Source organism: Montipora capricornis, chromosome 6, assembly GCF_036669925.1.
Source record: "Montipora capricornis isolate CH-2021 chromosome 6, ASM3666992v2, whole genome shotgun sequence".
Lineage (NCBI taxonomy): Eukaryota > Metazoa > Cnidaria > Anthozoa > Scleractinia > Acroporidae > Montipora > Montipora capricornis.
Window position 1 is genome coordinate 7,269,864 of NC_090888.1, and position 12,175 is coordinate 7,282,038.

The window sequence follows — 12,175 nt, forward strand, 5'->3', positions numbered from 1 at the left end:
CGTGGGTCGATGCACCTAAGTTATATCCTAGTTGTGCTAACGCTTATGTCGCTAAAGAAAAGCAGCCTTTAGAGCAGCTACACAGGTTTTTCCAAGATTTACCTCAATACCCTTAGCAACCAAATTTTAAAAGGCTGTACAGAAAATATTTTCAGTCCAAATTAATTTTGTTCCAGTTACAAGAACAACTACAGTTAAGTTCATTTTATTTCATTGACTGTCTCTGTCATAGAGAGTTCGTATAAGGCACACATACTTTATGGTCGCTTTAAGCTTGGTGTTCTTTTCAATTTTCCTTGTGTATGATGCCATTAAAAATGAATTTGAAAAGCTTAACTGAAAAAAGAAAAGAAAGAGAAAATTAATAATATCAAAATTTTAGAAAATTCAGTTTAATTTAAAATGACTATTATGTTTGATGTTTTCATTAATAGCAGCATATTTTAGAAAAATGAATAAACTCTTTGAGCTGCTTTTGAAAATTCTAATCCAAGGTTTCACTGATCTATGACACCATCAGCGAAAGCTTGGATTAAAATTTTCAACAGCAGCTCGAGGCCACACTCAAACTGTTTATTCATTTAAGGATGGTGCCTACTATTGTTACTGCACATATGTTCTGCGCATCTCGAGATATTCGGATTTCCAATCGGTGGTGCATACTAATACAGGGATATTTTTACGCGGTTTAAAATTATGCAGAGAAAGTAGATCTTAGTAAGTACTATTGGTATCCAAAAAGAAAATTGGGGGTAACCATGCATTTTTCAGAGACAATTAAGCTTCAATTTGAGAAAGAACGCCATACATGGCTTGGTATTTTAAGGCTTTTTACAAATATTGTTCATGAATTATCTTTGAAAAATGCGTGGTTACGCCCAATTTTCTTTTTTGATTTCAATAACAGTGGTTAAGATCTACATTTCCCGCATAATCATAAACCAGGGCAAAAATACCTTTGAATTAGTAGGCACCGTCCTTAACAAGTAGAAAATGGTTGGGCCAATGTCTCTTAAACAATAAAAAAAATACTCGAAAGTTGGAAAAGAAACTCTCAAAAAGCTTCTTACATGAACTGTTAGGGCTGCCCTGCTGGTTTCAGTTTCTCTTATAACTGTGGTGTTCATTGCCGACTGTAGACCACCTTGGTAAGTAATGTAACCCACAGTGTGTCTATCAAGTTGTCTGGCAAGCACTGCAAAAGAAAAGAACAATCAGAACTATGAAATTTAGAATCAGTGCAATTAAACCGCAAACCCGCAAATATTCATTATGAACTGCTGAGTCAGAATATCGACTGATAATAGTAGGAAAGATTTCTCCAGCATTTATAATATTTTCTGACAATTTTAGATTTTTTTCTGATATTATATACGGCTGTAGTGTGCCATGTTGTTTCCATAAACAAACTTAGACCTGTGTCAAATACTGCTAAGGGGGCTGTGGTAATGTTTTTTTGCTATGCAAATGAACTATTTTAGTGTTAGTTCAATGTACATGTATTTAGCATTTGCAGTGGCACTCCACTATAACTGGTTTGGACGTGAGTGTGCATAAGTATTCTCTGATAAGATTAGATACAGATAACACTTTTGGGGATGCAGGTGATATCTACTACTGACACTCTGTGCAGGCCACTCATAATATGTGCTCATAATGATCATCAACAAATACTGCAACATCTTGATTGAGGTTACATTCTGATGTTACATTCCACAATCATCCCAAACGATTGAAGATGATTTGGGGAAAACGAGACCACTGAAAAGAATTTGGTTGAAAAATCTGAAAGAGTCAACTGGATATAACGGTAAATTTTAAAAGGGGATGCTGAGAAGAAAACGTTATACTCACTGCCGTTTGCTCCAGCAGAGAGGCCATTTTCGTGACTTCCCAAAGCAATCCCTCCACTGCAATAACTGATAATTGACAGAAAACAACAATTATTTATAATCAAGGCAAACTGTGAATAAAGGACTTGCAACTAATTGATAACGTTTCATCAGATTTTATTAAAGTGTAATCCCAATTTTACAGTATTTTTTTTTTAAATCTCCATATCTTTCAAAGCAATAAACATTCCAAAAAATTTTTTAATTGGTTAAATCTACAATTTTAAAAATCATTTTGAATTTTGTACCCTACCCGAATTCTGAGTTTTTTTTTTAATTCTTGGGGGACTGGGCCAAGTGACCTTTGCAAAGGACCTTTGACAAGTTGTCTTCTAAGGCAACACACCGGTTTGGCATATCGCCTTGAATTGACATTCTTCTTACCAAAGAAAATAATATTCTATGTGTTCTGCTAGATCAATATCCCTTTGTAGACGTCGCAATAAGCTTGACCCTGTCCCTGAATAGAAACACAGTTTTCAGCATCCATCATAAATATGATTATCAAGAAAATATAATTAATGCACTTAAAAATTTAGTGTAAATCGTGGATTTAACCAATTCATAACATATTTTTGGATGTTGTTTTAAAAAATACATAGATTTTGAAAAATTACTGTACGGTTCAGTTGCACTTTAAAGTGCCTATCACCTCAATTCACTTTTCCACTTTATTCACCCTCCGAAATCATTACAAATATAATTATCACATTGTTTTTAGAACCCTTAGATTGAAATTTCACTACGGGTTGACGTCACAAATTAATTTGCATTGCTGTTGATGATGATAATGATGAACTTTATTAATGTGTCGAGAATCTCTAGCGCATAGCACTAATTGGTGACACACAAAAAAAAAAATCTAGGATAACAATGCTAAAAATAGTAAAAGCTAGGGAAACTAAAAAGAATTCAAAAACCTATTGACAAGTAAAAATTTTGCTTAATGACATAGAGTCTCAAAAAAGTTAATTATTCCAAAGCACACAATTGCTGCAGCCATCATCAGTTATGCCAGTCAGGTCAGTTCTCCTGATTTTAGTCTTCAATCTGTGCAGACTACCTTCAGTACGCAATTCTTCTGTAAGTTTTGACCAGAGGAAAGAGCCATAGTATCTTATCGAATGCTTTCCATATGTAATCATATTAATCGTATTGGTTGTTTTCAAACAACTATCTCAATGCAAATTAATTTGTGACGTCAACCCTGTATTAAACCTTTAATTCCCTTCATTGCTCTGTTGTGGATTAAAGTATGACCACTTTCCCGTCTTTCAAAGCTAATTAAAAAGTTAAAGGTTCTAAAAACAACAGGATGTATTTGAGACGATTTCAGAGAATAAATAAAGTGGAAAACTGTGTTGAAGTGATACGCACTTTCAGCAAAAAATGTTGCAAGTTGTAGCACATTTTACTGAATTGGGGAACACCAAGCATTAAATGCAAGAAACCAAATGCAAGAAAATTAAAATACTACTTACCATTTCTTCTTAACATCTATATACCACCGCTTACCTTCTTTGTGTCACATTGGCAAATGCACGAAAGGTCAGTTTAGAACCTTCCCCAGCCTCAAATGTAACCTATAATGATGAAAATAAAATATCAGGTATCTCTATTTCTAAATGTTTCTTAATTAATATGGTACAAAATACATTATTTCATAAGGCTCTTGCTGAGGGTCCGTGGTTACATTATTGGTCAATAACCTATTGAACCCTGGGGGGTGAAACTTGTAGATTTTACTCTGTCTAACGCTAGATAATTTTACTCTTCAGTTGGAGGGGGGTGAGGGGGGGGGGGGGGGGGCAGTTCAGAGTGAATGGGCTAACCTCTACCTACAACCATAAAATTATGTTGATTTTTCCCTTTACGAACATAACATTATTCAGATGTGTCGAGAAAATCTTGGTTTGCATCCACATGATGAGACTGCCATGCTAGTGTGCGAAACAACAGAAAATAGCCCCACACATTTTACATGATAATTATTATAGAGTCAAATCCCAAAAGACATTTTACTGAATTGTTCTGTACACCGACACGGCCACTGTGACATCAGATGCAAACCATCAATACAATTGTAGTCCTAGTATCAAATACTGCCATCAATTTTGGTTAGCAAACTAAAATTAAATTAAATTAAATGCAGCTAATGTGTACTCTAACTTCTACTTCACACATGCTTGCCGCCACATGTCATGTCCTTATTCGTTTCATAATTCACATTTTTCCAGTTTTGTTTTTTTTGCTTGTTTGCTTCAGTTTCATAATTCCCATTTTTCCAGTTTCCTTTTTTTTTCACTAGTCATCTTGTGAACAGTTTAAGTTCTATTTTTACCACCAACACCAGATAGAGAAAATAGCTGTAAGTCCATCAGTTTCTTTGCTTTGATTTTCTTGTCTCACTTATAGTTTTGTTATCGTCCTTCTATCTCCTTTCAGTTGAACCATCTGAAGCTCAATAAGCATTCAATATATCTCAAGTGTCAATGAAATTTCCTTTAGTCAAAATCTATACATGTATGTGGGCATCAAAAAACAATAAAATTTAATGTAAAATGTCAAGACTCCAGGCAGTTTAGCACCCACAACATGACCCATTGAAAGCACCACCTCCCATGTCCATCTGTTCTTTACCAGTCTGAGCAATGATTTATGACAAATTTCTAGTTTCTAAAGAAACTGTGGTGCTGCATCAGTGGGAGAGTGAAACAGGAAAATTTGGTTTAATCAAAACATGTTGATAAAGGTCAAATTACCACTGTGAATGATTTGAAAAGCTCACATTTCAAGCATTAGCCCTTCATCAGAGCGAAGCTTTCCAAATCATTCACGGTCAGGTAATTCGACCTTTATTAACATGTTTGATAAAACTAATTTTTCAATGATTTATAAGACAACTCAAAAAGTAATGCACCACTCACCGAGCCCCAGGCTCTGTGGGACAAGACCCTTCTTGCCGACACAGATACTGTTCCACTGCCATTTCCGTTCTTGATGTTTACAGAGCCCCTAAGGGTAAGGGTGTCCATTGTAGTTAGAGGTGCCTTGTAGAAGAAAGAACAGTCAAATTCTGTCGACATCACATGAGATCAAGACAAACACTGGACAGCTGTCCAGACACATGATGCAACGAACTAGGAAATTGACTTCCCATCATGAAATGTATGGAGGTCGTGGTTAGTGGTGGCGGTAAAGTCAATAAAAATCTGTTTTTTTTCTCTTGTCTTATGACGTGATCACTTGTGGTGTAGATTGTGACCACTAACCTATGATTAGTTTTCACAGCTGACCCTGCTTGATGGATGACGTATAACTAGTTGACCCCACTGCTTCAAGAAGGCTAGAAGTACACACAGTGGAAAGGTCATGACCTACATCAGAAGTGACCACGTCATAAAACAGCTGGCAAAAAATTCTGGATTCATAAAGTTCTACTGTAAGTAGTTGGCAGCCTGATTAAAAGCCCCTGTCAAGGTAAAGTTGATTATTAAAAAGAAGCATGTACATTTAAATTATTATGTGTTGAAAAGGCATGGTAGACAATATTGGTACCGGTAAAGGTGTAACACCCGGGGTGTATATCCACTACACTATGCAAATAATTTGTCTCAGATTGATAATAATTTGTATTCATTTGATATGCACAAATTCTAATTTCAATTTTACGAAAACACCAAGTAAGCTCTATCTTTGCCTCCAACCTAATAATTTTGTGAACTAAAATATCTTTTGGGCATTTGAGGGAACCTCTTTTTATTTGTGTTAAATTAAAATGGATGAGACCTTGGACAAAGCTACCACCAACCTCTCCGTAGATCTTTAAAGGGGCTATGTCATGCTATTTTACGGAGTTTGGGGGAAATCTCTAATTAATCACGAGAAAATGGCAATGTGGAATTCCTTTACTCATAAAATTATTGTTACATTACAAACAAGATGATCCTGAGCAAAAACGACCTTCTTCAGACTTCTGCATTGCTGTTTTTAGCAAGAAACGGTTCAGGCTACTTGCCATAAACTTGAAAAACGTTGGGCTGGCTTTTTTCAAGATCACCAAAATGCAATCTGTTTCAACCTTGTCCATTTGTGTCCATTCATGCTTCTCTTTCCTATTGTTGTATTTCTCTTATGTTGTTAAACAGTTATTGCAATGTTTCATTCTATTTTTTGGGCATTTTGGGTGTCAGGAAATTACATCATTTTGCATGAAGTAGCCCCTTTAAGTAAACTATATCACTAAATTTTGAAAAGGAGATGCCATGCACTTTGCTAAGTGATCAGCTTTCAATCCTGAGGGACTGCGTGGATGATGCTTACTAATTCGAAACTCTGCGATTCAGAAGAGTTCACACTCAACAGTTTTGTGTCCACTGTCTGAGGTTTCTTGTTAAAAAAAAAATGCATACCTCAATTGACTGAGAAATGGTCATAGAACGCACTTCAATACTAGGCAAAGGGCTGAAAACAAAAAAGAAAAAGAGGAAGTCAAACTCTGCTATGTGTAGGGCAAAATAAAAAACTTTCAGTCTACTTAGAATGCAAGAAGGGTTATGTCAGGCACAAAAAATTAATGTTGTCCAAAAGCAGCCAGTTTTTTACACCTTACCTTCTATCAAAATCTTCATCATACGTATCAAACAGATCTGTAGCATCTACTTCAACTGAAATGCTCCCCTGGTGACAAAAGCAACCAAAGATAGTTCAGTAATATTATTTTAATGATTAACATGATAACATATGGTAATGTGACACTGACTCTTTGTCCAAGGGCTGTACCTTCAACACTTATAGTCTGGGCTAAATTCTGAAGTATACAATGTTCTTAAGATTAACTCTCAAATGACACTGGTTAATTATATCATTCTGTTATAAATAATTTGGTGGCAAGGAAGAGCAGCAGTTTTTTGATGATGACATGATGATATTCCCCAGATACTCCCCTTTAACAACTTCTACCTCCACTCAATCACTACATCCCCTTAAGGACGGTGCCTACTATTGTTATTGCGCATACGTTCTGCGCATCTCCAGATACTCGGATTTCCTATCAGTGATGCATACTAATACAGGGATATTTATCTATCCGGAGAAAGTAGATCTTAGTAAGTACTCTTGGTATCCAAAAAGAAAATTGGGGGTAACCATGCATTTTTGAGAGATAATTAAGATTCAATTTGAGAAAAAATGCCATACATTGCTTTGTATTTTAAAGCTTTTTGCAAAATAATATTATTCATGAATTATCTTTGAAAAATGCGTGGTTACCCCCAATTTTCTTTTTGGATTTTAATAACACTTGTTAAGATCTACATTTCCTGTATAATCACACACCGGGGCAAAAATATTGTTAATTAGGATGCACCGTCCTTAATCCATCAACTCATACGAGTGAGACTTAACTCTGTCGAATGCCAGACAATTTTACTCACAAATGGCTTCATAATAACATTACTGCAAAATTAAAGCAAATTTAGCATAATTAACCCATTGATTCCTGGGAATAAGACAGATTTTACTCGTAAGCTGAGAGTGTCCTAGGGCATTTGAGGTGTCAATGGGTTAAAACATTATAATTATTTTCAAAATTAAAATTAGCATAATTATTGTAACATTATTGTAAAATTGAAATCAGCCCATCTCACCGATGGATTTGTGAGTTCCTGTAAACGCCTCTCTTCTCGTTCTCTTTTAAGTCGTTCATATTCTTCACGGATCTGGGAAGGATAAAAATTGAAAATAGTTTTCATAGGTTAGATGGTACCCCACTTTCCATCCAAAAAAATTAAGATTAAGCATAAATTCCAATATCAGAAGTGACACTTACTTCAGCAGGAGTTCTTTGCCTTTCAATTACCTGTTAACATGAATGTCACATCAGTTAGTGGACTTTGGACCAGAAATAGGTTGAGTACAGGCTATACCTAAGGCCTTACACAATACACAATTGACCGCTCTCCACAGGGACTTTTCAGGGTCAATGAAACACAATCAACAACTGCTACTGTTAAGAATCCTAACTGGCCAGAGGCAAACCAGTTCAGGTGCAGTTTGGAAGTTGAACTAGAGACTACCACAAACAAACTCAACGAGTGGTCAGAGCAGGTCTTGAACCCGGGATCTCCCCATCTCAAAGCAAGTGCCCTAACCACTGGGCCACACTGCCTCTCAATAGTGTGGCTTCTCTGGTAATAACCTTGCAAACTGATTGTAGATTTCCAATTACACTAGGTTTGTTAAAACACATAAGAACGAAAGCAACTATAACAGTTTTTTGCAACATTTCGAAGACGTCTTTGAAACGTCGTATAATTTTGGTATAATGCTGTTTTTCTTTTTATAAAACTGAATGTAATAACCTTAATACTCACCTCCCACCCAGCATTAAGTCCCTTTTGGCCATAAATGTCATAAATCCCCCTTGATTCTGGAATACTAAGGACTGAGTGACAAAACAATAAAAATTTATATACAAAACAATTTGCTGAAGATGATGATGATGACAATGACAGGAATAATAACTAATTTTCCTTTCTTTATTTATTAATTATTATTTGTATGTCAATTAATAAAATAAGAAAGAAAGCAAAGGTAAGGACGGTGCCTACTAATTCAAAGGTACCTATCTTTGTGCAGTTTACTGACTATGCGGAAAAAGCAGATCTTAAAAACTGTCATTGAAATCCAAAAAGAAATTTGGCAGTAGCCACGAATTTTTCAAAGATAGTTAATCAAAGAATATTAGGATAATCATTAGTTGTTGTTCTTCAGTAGCATATTGAAGTTAGAGTGAGGCCTAACACTACTGTGAAGTTTTCATACCCAATTGTTCCATCAGAGATCAACCCTAGTATTGGAATTGGGCCCACACAAGGACAGAGAAAAACTCTGACCAGGGTGGGATTTAAACCCACAACTTTCGGATTTTTTGATCCCACCCCGGTCAGGTTTTCTCTGTCCTTGAGTGGGTCCAATTCCAATACTACATGTAGGGTTGATGTCTGATGGAACAATTGGGTATGAAAACTTCACAGTAGTGTTAGGCCTCACTCGAACTTGGAATCATTACAAAGAATATTTGTAAAAAGCTTTAAAGTACAAACTAATAGACCAATTCGGCTATTAAACTCAATCTTGTACCCAATTCAAATCTCTCAGGGTTAAGAATCTTTGTGTGATTCATTTATTTTGCATGACAATGAAGCATTCACATTTAAATGACATGGAAATACTTGGAACAAAATGATTTATTTCCAAAAGATTTGAATTGGGTACAACATTGAGTTAGCCTACTTGGTCTTTTTGCATCGTGTTCTTTTTCAAACTGAAGCTCAATAATTATCTCTGAAAAACGCATGGTTACCTCCAATTTTCTTTTTGGATACCAAGAGCACTAGCTAAGTTCTACTTTCTCCGCATAGCTTTAAACAGCGGAAAATTACCCCTGTATTAGTATGCACCACCAATAGGAAACCCCAGTATCTTGAGATGCGCAGAACGTGTGCGAAATAACAATAGTAGGCACTGTCCTCAACAGTGCCTGTAACTTCAAAAAAACTTTTGCGCTGTAACTTCAAAAAAACTTTTGCACTTTATGCACCAGTCAATGTAAATCCGTGCCTCCCTCAGGCCGGGGATTAGCGGGGACATGGATTTGGGCAGCTGGCAAAGTGGACTTCAAACCTCCCCAAGCGGGGCATCATTGCATGGAAAATCCCCCGCTCTAGATGGGCAAAGCACCCTTTAAACACACTTTAAATTTTAATGTCCACAGAAAATTCACACAGGACTTTTATGTACTGACATTGGCAGTAGAATTTCTTTCTTCTTTTAAACTACACAGGTCATGAACTCGTGAACACAACAAACGTTGTATTTAAGGGCAAACATTGCAAAATGTAGGACTGATTTGCTGATAAAACGCTTCTAAGAGGAAACGCTGTGTTTTTAATTTCTAGTTCTGATTGTTTCCGAATCGGGATGAGTCATTTGAATTACAGATTACCTAGAGGTCATTAGGCTGATGCTCGCCGCCATTTTGGAAACTTCCAGTCTCCCACATCGTTCAACGCCCCGCTCTCAGGGGCGGGAACCGTTAACACAGGAATTAACGTTGCACCCCGGGGGCGTTCAATAGTTCCAATAAAAGAAAAAGCCTTCCCTATGACTTCGCTATGCCCCGCTAATCCCCGGCCTGGGGGAGGCCGGGATTTACATTGACTGGTGCATTATTTATTCTACAATTCAATTCAATTCAATTCAATTCAAAACGGTCCCAAATATATTGTGTAGTTTTTAGAACCCATTGATTGAAAATTCACTTTTTTATTTACTCTTAAAGACTGGAAAAGTGGTCATACTCGATCAATAGCTGAGCAATGATGGGGACTGGCTTCGATACTAGGTTGCCATCACAAATTGCAGTACTTATAGTTTGCATTGCTGTTTTCAAAGAACTATCGCAATGCAAAACAATTTGTGACATCAAGCGTGAATCGAATCCATGAAAATTTCCCACAATTAAGTCGATCAGAGTATTACTGCTATTCCAGTCTTTCAAAGCAAATAAAAAAGTGAATTTTCAATCAAAAGGTTCTAAAAACTTAACAATGTATTTGGGACGATTTTTGGTAATAAGTAAAGTGGAAAAGTTTGTTGCAGTGATTGGGACTTTAAGCCCCTTATCCCAGCATCAACTGCATCATAGTTCATTTAAGACCACAAGTTTCTATTTCAATGCATGAAATGGCCATCACAATATGCTTTGTTTCTAATCAGGCATACAATACAACAACCAGTACTTGAAAACTGACATTAGGCTGCCTTATACTAAATCTAACTTTAGGAAGCAATCATTTGCCTCAATTTAGTTACATTGTACAAGAGTTATACCTTCATAAGCTTTTTGGATTTTACTGAAAAGCTCCTCGGCAATCTGTGACGACAGATAGAAACTTCGTGAATATTACACTTTTTATGAATATTTTGAGATCAATAACTAAACTTAATCACACTCCTCAAAAATTACAAAAAAGGAAAATCAACAGTAAGGAGAGTTGCTGTAAGTAATTGCAGAATATCCAAATACTTTTTGCCGAGGCAGGTATTTTTTATTTTTTACAGGTCACAAGTCACAGGTCAGGTTTACAGGTCATCGTCTTAAGACCTCTTAACATCACTAAAACAACTGCAACCCTTTTCTAATGTAACCTTAAGCCAAAATAATAGTTTTTAGGCCTAGGGTTAGCATTAATAAAGGGTTTAGGGATGTTTTATCATCAATACAACAATGATACGGAAACCTGACCTGTGACCTGTAACAAATACCTGCCACTTTTTGCCACTCACTAATTTTGGTGAACAATAACAATAAAGTAACGGGTGTTCTTTTATTCAATGACATGCAAATAAATGGAAGGGCATCGTGCAATTTACTTGTCAGAGTCAACGGATATAACGTATGTATATACGTATTTCAAATGGTTACTTGAACTGGACAAGCAGTTTGCTGGCAAGACATACACTTTAAATAACAAGAACTATCTACCCAGCAGCAAACACAGAGTACTTTCAGGCATGGGAATCAACGTGTTAGAAAACAATCAGAATTTAAGTTTGTATTCCATCAGACGTCACGATAAATTGTAAACAAACTCACTTTCTTTTTCGCGGGATCTCGGTGTTTATCGGGATGATACAACATGCACATCCGCCTGTAAGCAGCTTTAATCTCATTTTCATTCGCCTGAAATGAAACGAAATTCAAACAAGATTATTTTAAAAGTATTTTTCTAAGCTTGTGTGATTTCTTGGATTTTTCTACCTCTCTTCTGACGTTCAAAATAGCGTAGTAATCCACTATTTCTTCTTGATCTTCAGATTCCGCCATTTTGAAACACCGCTGGTTGTTATTTGCTAAAACGCTGGCTCAGGGCGACCCCAAAACATGGAATGACGAAATTCTGAAATGCGGAGGTTTGGAAACATGACTTTCTATCAACGGGATGTAATAGTTGTTAAAAGGAAACATATTTTCAGTTCTTTTAAAGAAACGAGTTTTTTCCTTTCAAAGGGCCGTCCGAAGCAACAAAATTACTCTAACAGTGGCGGCGACAAGTTCATATCTCGTCATTTTCAAATAAAATTGTAAATGGTTTGAACCCAGAAGTCATATCATCATTAAGTAAAGTACGATCGTCCGGGTGGGTGTAGTCCTGAGAAGGACTGTTGGAGATGGCATTGAGTGACGTTTCGACAACCTGAGCGGAAGTCATCTTCAG

At 36.3% G+C, this 12,175-nt stretch overlaps 1 protein-coding gene across 1 annotated transcript in view; it reads right to left on the reverse strand.

Moving 5' to 3' along the window:
- The window catches only part of LOC138051384 (dnaJ homolog subfamily C member 11-like), a 28,599-nt gene extending 16,735 nt beyond the window's left edge, over window positions 1–11,864 (reverse strand). Inside the window, exons 1-13 of the mRNA XM_068897574.1 lie at window positions 11,719–11,864; window positions 11,554–11,640; window positions 10,788–10,830; window positions 8,267–8,337; window positions 7,723–7,752; window positions 7,541–7,612; window positions 6,505–6,572; window positions 6,305–6,356; window positions 4,820–4,942; window positions 3,408–3,475; window positions 1,855–1,919; window positions 1,071–1,195; window positions 257–336 (exon numbers count right to left, since the gene is read on the reverse strand). Coding sequence (XP_068753675.1) covers window positions 257–336; window positions 1,071–1,195; window positions 1,855–1,919; window positions 3,408–3,475; window positions 4,820–4,942; window positions 6,305–6,356; window positions 6,505–6,572; window positions 7,541–7,612; window positions 7,723–7,752; window positions 8,267–8,337; window positions 10,788–10,830; window positions 11,554–11,640; window positions 11,719–11,784 — 950 coding nt within the window. The 5' untranslated portion in view covers window positions 11,785–11,864. The remainder of the gene's footprint in view (window positions 1–256; window positions 337–1,070; window positions 1,196–1,854; window positions 1,920–3,407; window positions 3,476–4,819; window positions 4,943–6,304; window positions 6,357–6,504; window positions 6,573–7,540; window positions 7,613–7,722; window positions 7,753–8,266; window positions 8,338–10,787; window positions 10,831–11,553; window positions 11,641–11,718) is intronic.
- Between the last annotated feature and the right edge of the window lie 311 nt (window positions 11,865–12,175).